Genomic DNA, 18,827 nt, shown 5'->3' with positions numbered 1-18,827 from the left:
AAGGCAGACTTATGTGAGACATTTCTCAAAAAATATTACATGAATTGTAATCCTTTCATAAAGACAATGAAAATATGGATATTTTTATAGTAGAATTTTGGGTGGAACAGTTAAATACTGTAGATTGTAAGTAGTTACCCAATTGGATATGCAGTGCATGCAAAAGAAATAATATAGATGGGCAACACTCAAGCAAATTTAGATGCTAAGCACCCCATTAGGTTATATTTTCATTTTTTATGATGAAAATTGTCATCTGTCAATTTTTCATATGCTTTTGGAGCCAACAGTCAACGTTATTGCTGTTATCATTATCTTTACACATTGAGTTTACATGACTTGCGACCCACACATACCTCAAGCATATGACATTTTAGTTTAGGCTATAGCGCTAGATAGAAATCACACAGACCAAGGCTTAGCTAGCTGAATTGTGCTAACCGGCTAAACCCATGCTAATGGTTGTTATTTATTGTCACTGCTAACTATTAGCATTCTTGGCTATATTAGCATTGTACCAAGAACACTAACTGGTTGCGGTAGAGTAGACTGTGTTTGTGCTGACTGTGCTAATGCTAACTGGTTGCATGTTCAACAATGGGATGTAATGTTGAAACAAAAAGTCAAAGTTTAGATCTGGAAATGATGTCACACCAAATTTGAGCGTGTTCTTGTTGTGAGTAGCGAAAGCAGCTGGATTCAGTATTTGCTTTGCTGCTAAATGTTATCACTACAAGCTGATTGTAATGTATGTCTCCTCATTTTAGGTATTTAAATGTTAAAAGAACATGTTCAGACGTAGATGGATGACCCACTGTGTGGCGCTGGTTGAGCAGAAAGATAGAAGTCCTTATAGAAAGTATTGCAAAGCAGCCATGTTGGATCCACATTTCCCAGTTGGCACTCTGATTGTAGGAGATGTTTTTGCTGTATTCACAACTGGGAACTTAGTAAATTCAACTTCCAAGTACAAAGATTTATCTTTACCATTCCTTTCGAGTTTTTGGAAGTGACTAAGCTACTTTATGAATATCTATCTCTTTGCAGTTATCTTTATCCAACTTCACTGAGCTCTGGTACGCTTCATCCTTATTAAAGTTCATCATTTTCAACACAATCCAAACACAAACGGATTATTTGCTCACAACATCTCCCTCAGTATCCATCCAGGGTGCTCAGAATGAAGTTTGGACTAAAGACTCATCAAAACTTTATGCAAAGCCAATAAAAGTGAAGTAAACATAAACAGCCAGCCACAAATTGAGACTTTGCGAGTCGAAGCATGCGTGTTTTTTTTTTTCCTCGCTTTTTTCTGTAGTGTGATGCAGTTGCCGACAGTGATGGCTTAGACCACACATGACAACTAGGTTCAATACTCGGATGCTGTCAGGATCAGCGATGCATTTCTGCATGCACCACGGTTATCCATCATTGTTCTTGTTTGCCTTGCAGAAAGTAGTTCTCAAGCCTTAATGGGATAAATTCAAAAGGGCCCTGATGCCCCCGTCCAAATATTCCACGAAAAACCTCAACTCTTCAGTTCTCTGAAAGCTTTCTTGGTCAACAAATGAATCCCAGAGAGGGAGAGGAGATGACACTGCCAAAGACACCCACCACTGGCCTTGCGCTAATATTTGTCAAAATATAAATCAATAGGATCTGAAGACAAATGACCGGGCATTTAATGCTGCAAAAGCCAAGCGTCCCTCGGCAGAGTCGGAATTCCAGCATCTCATATGAATTTCAATGATTCTTCTGTAAACCTCTTAGATATGCATCACCTCACTCCCGAGTGCACGTCAGGTTATAAATCAGCGGCCAACCCTCCGGATTCATAGCCCACTGCTGACTTCAGCACTGTCACACTCAGTGGCAGTGGGATGGAGGTTATCGACCGGGCCGATGGGGGCTGAAAACAGTACGGACTCCTCGTGAGCGTCCGTGGCGCAACATGTGTGCAACACATGTCCCACACCACAAACAAGGAGGGATTTGTTTCATCCAGATCTGCAATATCATACAAGGGACGCAGGGAAGCCAATCAATATTTGAGCCTTAGCCCTTCCCCCTTCCTGTGTTTGAGCCTGTTATCAGCCACTACTTCTCCTTGGCTTTGTGATTTAGAAATTTAGAAGAGTAACATTTGTGAACCCATGGAGACCGGCATGCGGAAGGGCTCCTTCCTGCTAATTGGATTTGTGCGACTTGCCGATGTTCTTAGGAACGAATCACCTCTTGCAATACCGTAAAAGAAAGTAAGACCAGATCACAATAACAGCACTTTCCCCTGTCAAAAGCATCATCTCTTATTTAGATGAGAAGCTCATTGAGTTCAAACATATTTCAAGTTCCAGCAAAACAAAAAAGTGCTGGCGATATGAAAGAAATCTACCAGTTGCCTGGACTTAGAATGAAAGTTATGTGATTCTTGGACACAAATAGGACCCTAAATATTCAATATTTGACTCAGAGTTATCAAAACTGCAGTATCTCTGGCAGATCCTCTCTTGGAAATCAACCTCACTCTTTAAAAAAAAAAAAAGAGAGAGAGCATGATGCTTATGTAAGGCTCAAATGTAAATGCATCCGCTTCTTTTTTAAAAAAATTTTATGCATTCCGATACATGGAGATCGAGCTTCTGATGGGGAAATCCATTAGAGGTTCTTGTAAATACACCACATCACCTGCTGCTTGTGCTGAAGCGTTGCTGTCAGTAATTGTTTGCAATTCCAATGCTAAATATGCATCCAGATTTAATGAGAACAAACAATTAGTCCTTCAGTTCAGCCCAGCAACACAAAGGACCGCACATGTGGTAATACTCCGGCTAAATTTCTGCAATCAAGCAACCACACGGGGCGTCGGGGGAGCAATATGTTTTAGTATTTGTGCCGTGCGTGTACGTCAATTACCAGCAGGGTCCTGCTCTAACATGGGGGCCGACCGTTTTTCTTGGCACCAGAACCGCAAGAGCGAGGAGAAGGAGCGTGAGGAAGCCGAACTGCGACATGTCATAATGTTCCCTGTCAAGGCTTCTCCATCAGGATACGGATGAGGTCAAAGGTGCAATCGAGGGAGTCCATCAAAGGCGAAGCATGCTCAAAGCCATCTGCGCAGAGTTATCTGCGGTGAGGTGAAAGCAGCTTGCTCAGTCAGGAGGCCTAATCAGATTTCAAAGCAAACACTTGAAGGCAGAGTCCAAACACCGCCCGCTAATTGCATCTGCCTTCATTTTCCTGTAACTCACTGTACAACACCAACAGAACAGGGGGTCCCAGTGGAACAGGAACTGTTTTCAAAAACCGCAGGGAGCACCTCAACGTTACCTCAATTCCTGCGCCACAACTGTTCATTTTGGAGATTGCCAACTCTGATTGCTTCTGTCAGAAATCAAAATATAACGTCTGTGAGGTATTTCTTCTGGAATATCTCTTTTTTCTTGTTCTTGTTCTTGTTCTTTTTCTTCTTCTTCTTCATACGTGGAGACCGAAAAGGAAAATATATACGTGTTCACCCTGGGTGCCATAAGTTGGGAAAAGAGCGAGTCAAGTAGCAAAGTTTGGGTTTTCAGATGACTGCAAGTGATCAGCCATAATGTGACATTTATATGCAAGGGAGCTGCAACAAGCTAAACGAGCATTTCATGGTTCCCGATACATGCACTCACTATGGGCATGGATATTTTATTATGCAGGGCTTTCAGAGACTTATTTGAATCCTTCTTTATTATGAAATACATAAAATCCATAGCCTGAACACTAGCTTGTTTAGCCTGTTCCAGTTTTTATGTGGGTTCGGGTCATTCTCCTGTTGGAACACCCAACTGTGTCCAAGTTCCATTTTACTTTTATGTCTGAAAGCCTCACCTAGACTTCTCCAGACAACATTGCTATTATGGCTATCACTCAGTCTTACTACTAAACTATTTTACCAGATGATGTTTGAATATTTGGTAGAGGCAGCTGTAAATTTCATTTGAGGGTGTTAGTTTTGGAGCGGGAACTTCTTTCTTGGTTGTCACCCTCTCGGTCCAAATTGATGTTAAACTCCTTTCACCACTAACAGTAACAATGGTGCTCCAGAACCGTTCAGTTCATGGTAAGCTTCAATTGTAACTCCTCCTGAACATCCTCACCAATTTCTCTTCCTCTGAGGTTGACAGTTGAGGTCAGACAATTGACACTCGGGGTGTGGGAGGGGGAACGAAAGTTACAATTTTCAAGGACGACGACCCCAAACACACACACCAAACCCAGTTTTGGTATAGAAAATATCAAGCTTCTGAAATGGCCCTGACCGCAACCCTTCTGCGATATTATGAACTTTGTTCAAAAACTCGATCCAGCACGATACACCTCATCCAATTTAAAGAAGCGCCATCAGTTCTGACAGGAAGAGTGGTCAATTATGGATTTGAACTGATGCAAAGATGTTAACTGATTATGATAGCTTTTTTTTCTTCTGCATCTTGCTAATGAAGTACTAGGTAAAGTGTACACATCTCTATTAACTTTAAAATAAATGTTTTCAAAACAGTTTTTATATGCTATAATGCAACATTTATCCTTTATTATTCAAATGAAAAACAAATGAACCTTAAAAAGGTGAAACAACCCAGTTGCAAAGGGTTTGCATTCTTAGGCTTTCGGAAAGGTATTGCTTTGAATTTAATTTCATAATTACGTTTTTTATGTAGTTTTTTTTTCTTGACTTGACAACCATGCAGACATTCTCTAAGTTTCTCACATTGTTCACAGTCCTCTTCAGGCGAACTCTTGGATTTGCTGTTGTATTTTCTTCGGAGTTATTCGAAAAGTTTGATTTCTCTCTCCATTAGTCATCCTCCTGGTGATTCGGATGGATGGTTGGACTCAAAGGGAGACTTAAATTTGAAATATGTCTTTATTTTTTTGCTTTCTAGCAGATACCTGAAGGTTTTAAGCCAAATCAGACTGGTATCTGAAACAACTTATGATTGTGATTAGCTCTGGGATTGAAATCCCAGTTCCATCACAGCATCATCCTGCCAATACTACATTTCACAGTGGGTCCAGCACAGAATCAGTCATGACTAATCGGTCGGAAAGTTACAAATAAGCGTTATAGCTAGAAGAAAAAAACCCCATCCCAGCCCAAAATCACCACTGACCCAGCAGACAAGTGCCCGGTATCCCCAACTTCCAGTCCAGCAGTGGGTTCAGAGTACTTTTGGGGTTCAGTGTTGATTTTGTTTCGAAACATACCAGCTCTCCCACAAAGTTAGAATATGGCAAATTGTTGTTGCGTGTAAAACACAAAAACTTCTGTAAATATTGCTGTCAGGCTATGTAAACCAAATGAAAATTCAACTTGGACAGCTTTATTACCGGTTAATCAGACTCAATACGGATATGTCAAGAAGACTGAATGCTGAAACTAAATTGAATATTTTTCAGTTGTATTGTAAGGAATCTATGTCAGACTATATGTGGAAAAGGGTTTAGTTACATCACAAAAACTCTAATTTCAAAAGAGCATGGTAGACTTTGGAGAGCCGCAGTATCTGAACTAATATGTATAATTTTTAACATGTGTGGATTGGAGAAAATCAGCAATATATTCGGAAGCCAAATGGTTGTCCTTAGAAATAACTGAAATAGTTTCTTTTTTAGTCATTTTTCCACACAGAAATAAAAAGAAATGCATGTTCAAATGCATCTTTGAAAGCCCCACACTAATATGATTTTCATTCTCATGATGTGAGTACATGCGCAAACCTCTCAACTGTACTGCGTGTCAAGAGGATATTTTTCGCCACCACAACATCCAGCTGCATCTCAAAGTTATGAGCAGTGTACTCGCATATGGCTCTGACCCTCATCTCTCGAAATCCCGAGAGGCTCACCCGCTGCATGGTGTTTATTGCAGGTCATTATTAGGGCCCTGGCCCTCACAAGCACCTTGGCAGACAGAGGAAGCCCTCCACCCCAGAGGACAGAGTGTGATTGTTTTAATGTGGCCGCTTTGGTATTTGGTGCTCCAGCAGAAACCCCAACCACATATCAACCGACTGCCATGTGCAGACTTGAAAATTACAAGAACACCAATTGCCAGAGCTGAGCGTAACTTAAACTGTACACGGTGTTATTATTTGTATCCCTGGAAGGGATGATGACATTTCTCCTGCCAGCTTGCACTTGCCCATTACTGATGATGTTAGGCTGTTTTAGCGTATCAGTGTACCTAAGAGCATCTCTTTGTTGCCCTCGTTGCCCTTTCTTGGAGGAATATCAACAAAGCACGTAACAGAAGGCTGTGTGCAGTGAGCAGCAGTAGATGACATTACATCTCTGAAATGTCCTTTGTAAGCAGGTTTGTACTGACTACACATCAACAAGTGTGTAATGTGGTAAGGGAGAAGAGTGTAAGCAAGCATTCGCAGTAAAGGAATGAGATTCTCAGAGGGTCCTCTGGGAATTTGGGATAAAATGCCAGATGTGCTTGAAAAGCAGTTCTCAAATTTTCCAGGAGGAAAAAAAGTTGTGGCACAGGCAGACCTTGCTATCCTATACTTTGATAAAGATTCGTATAAAAATTGATATGGGATACAGTCTCCTGGTAATCATGCTGCACTTTGCTGACTCCTATACAGTTGCACACGTTTAGGTTTACACTGCATAGGACAAGTTCAAATTGGGCTTGAAAGTCATTAGGAAATTACGTGCTCACCATGTTTACAGCTGAAAGTACTTATTTGTGATGTAAAATATATGATTACAAAACCTAATGTATTTCTTTTGTTGTTGTAACACTCATATGCTTAAGATCAGCAAATTCTCCCCTCACTAAGTCATGAATTAACGGTAATTAACATACATCTTATGAAAAGCCGTGTTCAGTTTAAATTTTGAATAACTACAAAGTGACGTTTTTGAGTTTTCCAATACATCTTAAATAAAATAATTCTAAGAGTGAGTAAAAATTCCCATACAACTCCTTGAAAAAGATTATTATTATTATTATTATTATTATTATTATTATTATTTATCTTAATAAATTATAAAATATTGTGTTTTACTTATGTGTTTAAATTTTACTCTGGATATCTTACTGTAAAATCCTGTTTGTTTGTGTCAATTGCAGCGAAAATATCTGTAAGGAAGCGAATAGTTTTTAAGCACTAAATATTAAAAAAAGACTTTATTTGTGTTCAGGCATGCCTCCAGTCGGCATTTTTCTGACGTAGAAGTGGCGTATGTTGTCATATGAGGGGGGGTAAAAATATGGCGTCTCTGTCAGAAATGTACGATGTGGGGTGGGAAGGTAAAAAGACATTTTATGTGTTCTTACGCAGTGGCATGCTTTTATATGCCTTTTAAGATGTCTGATTTTCTTGCTTTATAATACTGCATTTGGTCCTCGCTGTTAAACTGTTAAATTTACACGGAAATACGTCAGTGAAGAATTGAGCAATGCTAATTAGCTCACAGTGCTAACCTGTCAACTTAGTGGACACACTGTCACTAAAACGGGCTTAGCTACTCCTCAGTGGTATTCAGTTGATAATAAACTGTGTAGCGCATTTATACAGTTTAGAGGTTGTAGATTGTCTGAACGAGAACGACTCGTGAATGTAGAAGTATGTCGTTAATGGTTACGGCTAGCAATAAGCTAACTCTTTATTGCTGTAGAGGAAAAATAACTGTGTATCGCAACGTTAGCGATGTTACTTATCCTCTTAAGCTTCACTGGTCATGTCACGTGCATGTTAGGCAGGTGTAGTTTCATAGTCAACATTGTTCAGGTTTATTTTGGGTACTTTTTGTGAATGATGTGCGGCTAAAACTGGCTAGCAGTCATTGCTAGAAGAGCAAATTCGCACTGTGCAAAAATACCAACATGACCAGATTACACATATTCAGGTGTGCATGTGTTTAATAACCGAGTAACGATGCAAACTATAATTGATTTTATGTGGTTGAATGTCTGTTTGTACAGAGATGAGAGACAAGCTGCGTAAATGGAGAGAAGACAACTGCAGAAATAGTGAACAGATAGTGGATGTTGGTGAAGAGCTCATCAGTGAACATGCATCAAAACTGGGGGATGACAGTAAGTAGCTTTTTTTTTTACTCAACTAAAAACATGCGTCAATTACTTGATTTTTCTTGTGTGAAGCAGAACTTTATAAGAAAAATTAGTGCCTTTTTAATAGTAGTGGTAACCTAAAAATACAAGTAGATTATTATGTTCTTACTTAACGAATATGATGTATGTCTTTTAAGTGATAGTCATGGATTTGTTTAATGCTGAAAGAACACTTGTTCATTTTAAAGGCAGGAATGTGGCTGTAAAGAGTCTTTAAAAAAATAAAAAGAAAGAAAAAGTAGAAATACCAATCGCACAAAAAAGTCAACAACCATTACACTGTGGGTGCTGAATTAGTTTTACAGATAGGATCACATTGTTATGTTTATTTAGCTGTACTGAGAACACAGGTGAGGGTCAGCGATGAGCTCAAAACAATGTATTGCATAAGTTTTTTTTTTTTTTTCAGGTCAAGATTTTTAGAAGAATCAGGAATTGAAGTATACTTTAGTCATAAATAGTGATATAAACAGCAGGTGTTTATGAAATAGATGTTTTTTAAACAGTTGTGTTAGATTGAAGTAAAACTTAGCATGAATTAACACCTGCTAAATTCAGGATTTTGTAACTAAATGTGTCTTATCGCTTCTTGCTATTCTAATCGTAGAAGTAACACTGAAAAATAATACTATCTGATTCTGATCAGTCTGGGTTTTACCTGTTCACACAAATTTTAATAACCTCTTATGTGTCTTGTTAAGATCTTATATTAGCAACCAATTAGCAATAGTAACTGTAAGTAGCAGTTTTGTGTGTAGTCTTGAGGGAATGTATACCCTTACTTGGTTAGCTCTTCATTTTCTTTAAAAAAATTATAATACAAGGAGCTAGTTGGTTAAGCCTAAACTTTGCTAAAATTTGATTTGCCATCTCATTATCTGCTTCCTGTTGTCAACCTCCATATGTTTCATTTTAAATATCTTCTTACACCTTCTGTTTAGCCTCTGACTTATTTTTAAAAAATATTTCACTTATACTAAAATTAGCTAATTTTGAGTTTGTTTTTCTCAGTAACAACTTCCACACCGAAGCACACCTCTTGTTAACATCTTGGTGGTGCAATCTCTGAACGGAACAGTGTTGTGCTTGAGTTTTAGCCCAGCAATACTCTCTGCATATTTCTCTTTTAATCTTGACTAATTGAATCAAATTCGTGCAAAAAAAATCACAATTTGTTAAAACTCATCCACAGTTTTGAACTGGAAGATGTCTGGCTTTGCTTTTTGCTCGGAACGGTCAAGAAACAAATTCACAGGCATAAAATGCGTTTGGTGTCCAGAAACGCCTGGACACCGACGTCATCCAGAAGTGATGCCTTTGGAACAATTGAGACCAAAAGCAACGCAAGAGAGTAAATTGAGGGGAGTCACTTTGCTGTCGGGTTGGATAATGAAACGGTATCAGCAAGGGATTATGCTTCTTGGATGTTTGATGCCTCGTTTTTTAAACGCAGCCGTGCCTCTGGTCAGGATTTGAGGAGTCCTTCATGCTGAGACAAACATGCAGCTCCGTAAATATCATGTCATATCTTCAGGGCAAGAGAGGCTTATGTCATTTATAGAGATATCTTCTGCTTAAAGAAGAAGCGGGACTTCTGACAATGGCATGGCCTGTGCAGAGCCATGATTACAACGTTTTTAAGTTTGTCTGCCATTGCATGAAAGGAGTCAGTCACGTGAGTCGTGAGGCTGCCTCTCATAGATGTTTTCAAATTCCGTCAAAAGAAAATCCATGAAAGTGTATGTAGACAAAATGACGTCCGAGTAGGCCTGTCACGATAGCAAATTTTGCTGAGCGATTAATTGTCTCAAAAAATTATTGCGATAAACGCTAATATTGTCTGAAGACCTTTTTACACTGATTTAATGGAAATGACGTAATAATGCATGTGATTTCCTGCCAAAGATAGATACACTTTATTTTCAAAAGAATATTTAACACTGGAACTGATAAACAAAATAAACAAAACAACCAAAAACAAAATGGATTCTCAGTCTCCATTAATAAAAAATGTACTTGATAAAAACTAAACAACATAAAGCCAAAGTGGAAATAAATACTGCATTCAACCAAAAGAGTGCAGATTATGAAGTCTGTATATTATGTTGCCCTTCAGTAATAATTAGATTTAAATAGAGAAGATGGGCACATCGACTACCTGATGCAATAGTTCACACTACATGATTTTTGCTCCTATTTTTCCCCTTACAACAATCTTAGATCGTTGGTCTTTCTAAGATTGTGTGGTGTGTTATGGTAGATCGTCGTTGCCGCTCCGATCTAAATCAGGGTTTTTTTCCCCAACTGGGAGCTTAAACGCAGCCTGTTGAATGTGACAGGCAGCCAATCAGAAAGCGCTGAGAAATTACAGAGGGGAATCCGAAACAGCTGACACAGCGCAACCCGAAGTCCAGCGGACATTGGAGATGATATGTGGAAACAACATTATTGTTTATTCAGCATGCAAAGAATATAGAAATGACAAGAGGAGAAGTTGGAGCGAAATTGCTACCGCAGTTGATAAACCCGGTAACTTTTCAGCTGTTCTTCGTTAACGTGACGTAAATAGGTTATAATGATTTTCATTCAGTCAGGACTTTACGCTGACACTAGCCACATGCATTGCAGGTAGATTGTAGTAAAGCACCGATTAATGCCTGGTTTTAAAATTAGTTCACTGGACTTGTAGCCATTATTTTGTGCCCATTGTTGGACACCATACGGCAGGAACGAATCGATCGAACCGTTATACCTAGGATTTCTGTCGGCTCATGTGTGGTCTGTCAGGTTTTAAAAATGGGCAGACAATCAGCCGACAGCTCTAAGATAGTGTAGTGTGCGCTGGGCTTTACACTAAGGAAATGAGGAAGGGAGGGTCAGTGGAGAGCACCGGAGTTGAGCCTTTTTTCATTCAGTCTCATTAGCTGAAAGAGAAAAAGGCCGGAAGAGACGATAATGGCGATAATTGAAATGACGTCGATAGTTTTAATTTATCGTACGATTAATCGATTTATCGTTTATCGCGACAGGCCTACGTCCGAGTAAAAATGTTGATTATTTGATTAGATTCTTTTGTATGTTTGTTCGAATTACATTTATTTGTAAAAAAACCCCAAAAACCTAGCAAAAATAACTGAACTCTACAAAATGTTTTCTTGCATCCCAGCATTTTCTCACTTGTTTTTATTGGTGCGGAAAGCGCATGCAGTCAACTGTCCTCGTGAGAGCGATACAAACACTTTGACATGCCATGCTTTTATTGAGCCCAGGTCCCGAATTAGCTGTAAATGAGATGGCAATTATCGGAACAAAAGCTGGAAGCATTAAAGTAACATAAGAAGAAGAAGAAAAAAAAAGTTGTTTGTTCTGGCACTGTCTGCAAGCTTTTATGAGGACCTGTGCTTCACAGAGGAAGTGTTAACTTTACCTTGTCTAGCACGTCGTACTAATTCAAATAATCAGTCTTTGTTGGCTGGCTGTCAGTCTTTTATAATGATAAAGTAAAATGGGGAAGATACAGTAAATGTTTCATGCTTACTACAGAATTCGGAAGCTTAAATCATAGCATTAGCTTTCTGTAATAGTGGTGCTGAATATACGTAGTTCAATAAATACAAGGCTAAACATATTGGATAGATTTGGAACACTTCTCATTTTGTAAAAGCAGTTCCAGAGTGAAATAAATGTAATATGATTCACTAAATGTATATGCATGAAACTTTTATGTATAACAATATTCTAAAGATTTATGTAAGGGATTTTATTACCAACAGAATCTGTATCTTAAACAATTTCTATGACATTTGTGCAACAGGGGGACTATTTTTTTCTAGCAGCGCACAGATTGCCAATATTTAAAAAGGCTGACCGGCCGATTCCGATTGAACAAAAAACACAACAAAACAAAACAAAAAAGAAAAATAGCAGTTTACCTTTGAGGTATGTCAAAAATCTATGATAGGTGTTTTGAGATTATAGTAGTGTAGTGTTAGCCGCAGTTTAGAAAGGATTAGGAGTGTTCACTGTTTTAAAAATACAAGCAAAGTTATTGTAATATGATTTTAGACAAACTGCAGAATTTCAGGTACGAGAAGTTTAAGGTACCTATGTTTTATAAGGTTTGAAGTTATAAAGTTCTTACTGACCTTCATGATTACTGATAACATTACAATATTCTCTGTTCCCTATTGAAGCAAATGCTTGATTTTACTAGAATTGTGAGCGTTTGCCGTAGGGCAGGGGTGTCCACAGTGTGGCCTGGGGCCCATTTATATCCCTTAAAATGACTTCACAAGTTAAGAATAATAAAAACAATTGATGACCCAAAACATTTCAAAAGTGTCTGTCCTGTTATGTTTTTTTAATAATGCAACCTTTCCAGATTAGATCTGCACACAGTCTGGATAATTAAAACGCTTCTTAAAACTTATTTGCATTCGTTGGCATTTAATTGTTGCGTGACTTTTCTGTTGTGATGTTTTATTTTTATTTTATTTACTCATTATTATTGCTCTTATTAGTTTATTACATTATTATTACTTTGGTTTTGTTTTTTTTTTTTTTCTTTTCATCAAACGATAACGCATTTATTGTGTTATCGTTTTTGTGCAGCGCTTTGGTGCAGGTTTAAACCTGTTTTTAGAAGTGCTATACAAATAAATGTGACATCGACATGCAACAGTTCAAAGCCCTTTTTATGTTTTAGATCTTTACTCATGTAGAGATTTCATTAAAATGTTTATTGTTGAGCAAGTTTAAACTGAAAAAGCAAAAATTAGTTTGCAATTGATTTTATTTTATTTTTTTAAGAACTTCATGACCTGCCAGTTTTGGCCCCCTCTGCAAAAATGTTTGGACACCACTACCTTAGTAATGTAGCATTCTGAGTTAAATGAAATACAACAGTCATTTAAATGAACTGGAAGGTTGGTTATGTGAGGGGGGAAAAAGCTGCTCTTGTGAGGGCAACCTCCACACCAGGTAGAATTTAGGATCCTATATATTTTTTTTTTTTTTTTTGCGTGTGTTCATAACGAATGGAAAGGGCATTTAACACTGTCCTCTTTGTCCGTCTCTCTTCTGCCCAGTCTGGATTATTTATGAGCAGGTGATGATCGCCGCGTTGGACTGCAGTCGGGACGACTTGGCTCTGGTGAGTTTTCGCCACACTTCCTCACACGCCCAGAAAGCTTCACAAGTTAATCGTTCACCCTGTCGCAGCCAGTTTGAGTTTGCAGCACCCCGCACTGCCAGATTAAAAAAAAAAAAATTACATATATAAAAAAGTCATTTTTATTTGGCTCCTCTGTGCTTTTGGAAAAAAAACAGCTGGAATTCAGAGGGTGTAGCAAATTAGTTGTTCTGACTTTTTTTCTTCTTCAGCTTTATTAATGTTCCTAAGTATTCTTAGGCCTTAAGCACAGCACAAAAGACATGCGATAGTACCAGAAGTGGTTAATCATTAATAAATGTGGCATACACTGAGAGGCAGGACTCGCTTATTAAAATGAGTTGTCTGTTGGCGATCCTCTCAGTCCAGCTGCCACGCTTAAAATAAAAACAAAACAAAGGACCTTAGTTGAGTTGATGGCTTGTGGAAGCGATCCAAGGCACTCTGTAGATTTTTCCATTTAATTCAGTTTAGTGCAGAGGATGTTTTTTTTTGTTTTTTTTACAGTGCCTTGTGAAAATATTCAGAACCTTTGAATGTGTGTACATTTTGTCACAATACAACCACTAACTTCAAACTGTTTTATTCATATGTATATATATATACACTGTATATACACATACATACAGTACAGACCAAAAGTTTGGACACACCTTCTAATTCAATGGGTTTTCTTTATTTTCATGACTATTTATAAGGCAAGAAATCCCACTTATTAACCTGACAGGGCAGGTTGACCTATGAAGTGAAAACCATTTCAGGTGACGACCTCTTGAAGCCCATCAAGAAAATGCAGAGTGTGTGCAAAGCAGTAATCACAGCAAAAGGTTGCTACTTTGAAGAAACTAGAATATAAGGGCTATTTTCAGTTGTTTTACACTTTTTTGTTTAGTGCATATTTCCACATGTGTTATTCATAGTTTTGATGCCTTCAGTGTGAATCTACAATGTCAATAGTCATGAAAATAAAGGAAACTCATTGAATTACAAGGTGTGTCCAAACTTTTGGTCTGTACTGTATATATATATATATATATATATATATATAATGTTTTATATTTGATAGATGAACAGAAAGTTGGGCATAATCGTGGAGTGGAAAGAATAGGATACTGGGCAGGATTTCACCAGCCGATTATATCACATGAATAGGTTTTGATCTAAACTATTCCATTGTAGCTCTAGTTGTAGGTAGGGCGGCAACTAATGATTATACTAATAGTCAATTATTGTGACGATGAATTGGTTAAAAATATTGGCACAGTCTGCATATTTTTCATTTAGCCACATTAACCATTTTTATTAATGGATAGCACAAAATGCTTAATAGAAGATATATTTTTTACAGACTGTGACCCAAGTGAAGATAAAACTAGGACACTTGTGGAATTATGGGTAGAACAAAAACAAAGGTGGATTTTTTTTCCACTTTAAATCCAAAATGTATGTTTGTATTCAGTTTTGGCTGCTTTCAGTTAGCTCTCTCATCCAATGGCATGTTTTAAACTCTGTACACTCCAGTTACAGATTGTTTGATTACTAAATTAGTTGATAGTTTCAATAATCAATTAGTTACGATTAAGCCGATTAATCGTTTTAGTCTTTATCGAAACATGACAAAATGTGATCTTCAGGCCTTTAAAAGGCACTGTAGCAGTTCTGACTTGGATCATATGGTATAAACTCCACCTTTATGTGGAAAAGCCATAAAAATTGTTGCAGTAAGAATCCTTATTTTTCTTCTTTATGGCTGCAAGTTTCCCAGATGAGTTGCAGACTAACCACAAGTTGTCGTCAGACAAAGGAGGGAGGCGGGAGGCTTTATGCCAGGTTATTTTACCAGTCACTTCTGTTTATAGAAAGAAAATGAACAAATCCTAGAAAATTCTACGGTACCTACATGAGAACAAGTGTTTCATAAAAATACCACTGCCTGAATTGGTCTGTTTTTCTTTTTCTTCTTCTCTCCCCCCCACTTCCTCCCAGACCTGTCTACAGGAACTGAGGAAGCAGTTTCCAGATAGCCACAGAGTGAAGCGATTAACGGGCATGAGGCTGGAAGCTTTGGAAAGGTAAGCTAGAGAGAGCTGAAAAAAAAAAAAAAAGCAGCAGCACCAGAGACGGTTCTGTGTGATTATATTGGGAGATGAGGGAAGGGGAAAAAAAGTGTTTGCAGAGCCTAAGTGGTGCTGCGACTAAGGCGTGTTTATGTACAGTACGCTGTGTTTATATTGGATCGCCCGGCGTTTGTCGTGGAGAAGAAGAAGTGGGGGTGTGGGTGGGTGGACGGGGAGCAGCGACTCAGCCCTGCGTGCTCCTGTGGCGCTTTAGCTTGTGTCAGGGATTCCCGGGAAGGAAGCGGTCGGCTCCCACTGTTATTCCAGGGGTCCCTCCATCGTTTCTGGTTTCTGCACTATATTTTTCTCATTTTGTTTGCTCCTTACCACCATTTCTATTATTTTTTTTGTTGCTTTATTTCTTTCTTCTCTCTATTTTTACACTTTTACTGTCTTGTTTCGGTTTCTTTCCTGCGAGAAGGTCTTAGCCTGGTAAATATTGACACTTTACCAAGCTCGGCATACGGATCTGGGGGACGAGACGTAAACGGGTCGGCTCGCGGCCTGGACGGTTCTGTTTGTTTATGACTCGGTGAGGATCACCTCTGCTGGTTTATTGGTTATGTCAGTTTATGTGATAATTGAGAAAGATTGCTCAGGCTCTGTCAGATTAAATAAACTGCACAGTAGGATCTAATTGGCTGCAGACAGAGCTTCACTTGAATGACACAACTTCAAACAGTATAGCCCTTCCTCTCCGACACACACGCGCAAACACACACTTGGTTCTTGAATAAATAAAGCAAATCAAAGTGGCTCGTGAGTGGTTGCCTGGTGCCATCTGAAATCTCCCAAAGTGTGGCTGAGTAATAAAGTGAATGTGAGGGAAGCGTCAGGGCTGGAAATGGGGCTGTGCATTGCTAATGGGAACCAGAGTTGCCTCTGTATGTTGCAGACTGTGGGTGGGATGGCTTCTGGTCACAGAGCCACGGCTCCAGCTGCCGGCAGCCGGCGCTTCAACGCTGAAGAAAACAGTCAGGAGTCACACGTTGGTGCCTGATTTGATATAACAAGTGAAGTGCAGATTTCCCTATATTATTTGGTATTTATAGCTCATACAGCCTCCCTATTGCTGAAGTGTCTTATGACCACAAACTTCAATGTATTTTGTTTTGATTTTATGAGATGAAACAATGCAAGTGGTGCTTGACTGTGAATCAGAAGGAATGATACAAGGTTTTAAACTGTTGTGAAAATCAGGGTTCATATGGGTTCTTCAAATCCTTCAAATGCTTGAATTTCAATTGGGTGTCTTCAGTTGGGTTGATTTCTGTATAAACTCCTTTAAAGTTCTTTATATTCAACCTGCTCAGTTTTGTAGTAAAGTGCAATTTAATCTTTGATTATAAGCCTAAATTTGGAAAACTCTATTTGCAATTGAAACCTGAAGTTTACATACACAAAATAACAAGACAGACATTTTTTTTCTTTGTCTGAAGTTAAATAAGGCTCAATTTTTTCTTGCTCTTTGTGAATGAAGCAAGTGGAATTGAATAAGATTATGTTCTTTTTGTGTATTTGTTTTGTCTAATATTATTCTGAACTGAATAGCCAATTTTAGGAGGCAAATAAAAGCGTACACACCCTGACAAATACAAATCTGAAAAAGGGTGAGATGTTTGACGGGTATAAATACTTTATCTAAAGCTTTGGAAAAAGTGAAAACTCTCAAGGTAAACTCGTAAGAGCAGCAGTTTTATTTATTTAAACCAAAATTAACTTGAAAACGGTTGCATGCAATAGTAGAAATGGTTCGATCTGTTCTTATTGTGTTCATAACTCGTTGAGGTGAAATTACCATGTCAGAGTGTGAGCTGCACATCAAAGCCAAAATGATTTCTGTGCAGCCTTCACTTCAATCAGCCTTCTGCCATGCTGTAGACACAGACTTCATTACCTTAAATTCACTCTTATTTCCCACGACTAAATTTTGCCCACGTGAGGTTTGCGACTGGCTACGAGGCTAACTTCTACCTGTTTCTGTTTGTCTGCGAAGGTACGACGAGGCCAACAAACATTACGACGCCATTCTGCAGGAGGACCCCACCAACACGGTAAGATGGAGAGCAAATCTGCCTGCTTAGCCTCAAACTCGGCTTCATGTCGTCGTCTTGGCTTTAAATCTGCCTGACCTTGGTGTTAGCGGTAGGAGTTCACTAAGTTGAGCTCTTTGGCCTCACTGCTCTCAATCATTGTACTGATCAGCCTATCACTCACACTCACACACCCACGCACACCCCCCCACATACACAGCTGAAGACTGATTAGGGTGTTGGGCTGGGTCATTGGGAGGTGATTCATGATCTTAGTCAGTGTTATATATGTTTGGAAGTGAAATGTTAATAAAGGTCCGGTCTTTGAAGGTGGTGATTTATCAGACCTCCTGGGGTCCCAGAGTTTCTGATCCACCTTCTCATTTTTTTCGGCCATTCATTGACTTCAGTTGAAACGTCTGTTTTGTGGCAAGCGCCGAACAGCGTTTTGTACAGAGCACTACTAGACTTTTGTTGGGATATTGCTTTTTTTATTCCCATGTGACTGTCCGTACTCATAGTGGACCTGCTGGTAATTGCTCCCATCAGTACTTGTGGCTTGTTGTAGGAGTGATTTATTTTAAAGTGGTTCACAAAGAAACTTTGCCTGGATTCACTGTTGCTACGCCCATCCCCAACTTTCCCAGAAACGTTCAAGTTTCCTCTGACACATCGATACAAGGTTGGTTAAGGTTTGGTCAGTATCTCTCTCAGATGGACATCCAGCTACAGTATGTGTTTAAAAAACATAGCACTTGCAAAATAATGTCAGACATTGTTTTATTCTATACCATTTGGACCTGTGGCAGCAAAGGAAAACACCATACTTTTTCACCTTGCTAAGTTTTCAAGTGTTGCTTCACATTCTTGTTTTGTCTAAAGGCAATGAATTATGAAATATGCTACTTTCTAAAGAAAACTATTAGATTGTATCTTAATCTGTAATCATAAGTAGTGGTGTGACTTGCTAATGCACAAGACACAAGAACACAAGAAGACATACAAACACTGTTCAGATTGTCTAGCCTTCCTGCCATAACCAGCCAATTATAATAACTCATATAGGGATATGTGACATCACACTGTGTTTTATTAAACATAAAACAGTGACTAAGGATTTTACTTTCTAAGCTGTCTTTAACATCTTTGACTATGGCAATGGTACTCTATTATTTTCTGTCATGGCCTTATGAAGCATACTCTTTTTTCACTTCCCCCTTGAATTAAAATACTATTTAGTAACTGATATTTATCTGTACTTGCCCCTGTATTCTGCATACACCTGATTTTCAATACAATTCAAGAAAATGAGCTGCAACAACTTAAAATGTAAGTTTGTGTTAAGTCTTAAAATAATTTCCAGGCTCAGTTTATTAACT

General features: G+C 38.5%; 1 protein-coding gene across 1 annotated transcript in view; it reads left to right on the top strand.

Moving 5' to 3' along the window:
* Positions 1–7,191: 7,191 nt before the first annotated feature.
* emc2 (ER membrane protein complex subunit 2) overlaps positions 7,192–18,827 on the top strand; it is a 30,986-nt gene continuing 19,350 nt past the window's right edge. The window contains exons 1-5 of the mRNA XM_028018823.1: positions 7,192–7,303; positions 7,979–8,092; positions 13,216–13,280; positions 15,285–15,370; positions 17,412–17,469. Of these exons, the coding sequence (XP_027874624.1) occupies positions 7,246–7,303; positions 7,979–8,092; positions 13,216–13,280; positions 15,285–15,370; positions 17,412–17,469 (381 nt within the window). The 5' untranslated portion in view covers positions 7,192–7,245. The remainder of the gene's footprint in view (positions 7,304–7,978; positions 8,093–13,215; positions 13,281–15,284; positions 15,371–17,411; positions 17,470–18,827) is intronic.

This window comes from Xiphophorus couchianus, chromosome 5 (assembly GCF_001444195.1).
Source record: "Xiphophorus couchianus chromosome 5, X_couchianus-1.0, whole genome shotgun sequence".
Lineage (NCBI taxonomy): Eukaryota > Metazoa > Chordata > Actinopteri > Cyprinodontiformes > Poeciliidae > Xiphophorus > Xiphophorus couchianus.
This window is presented reverse-complemented; position numbering and strand designations above follow the sequence as displayed.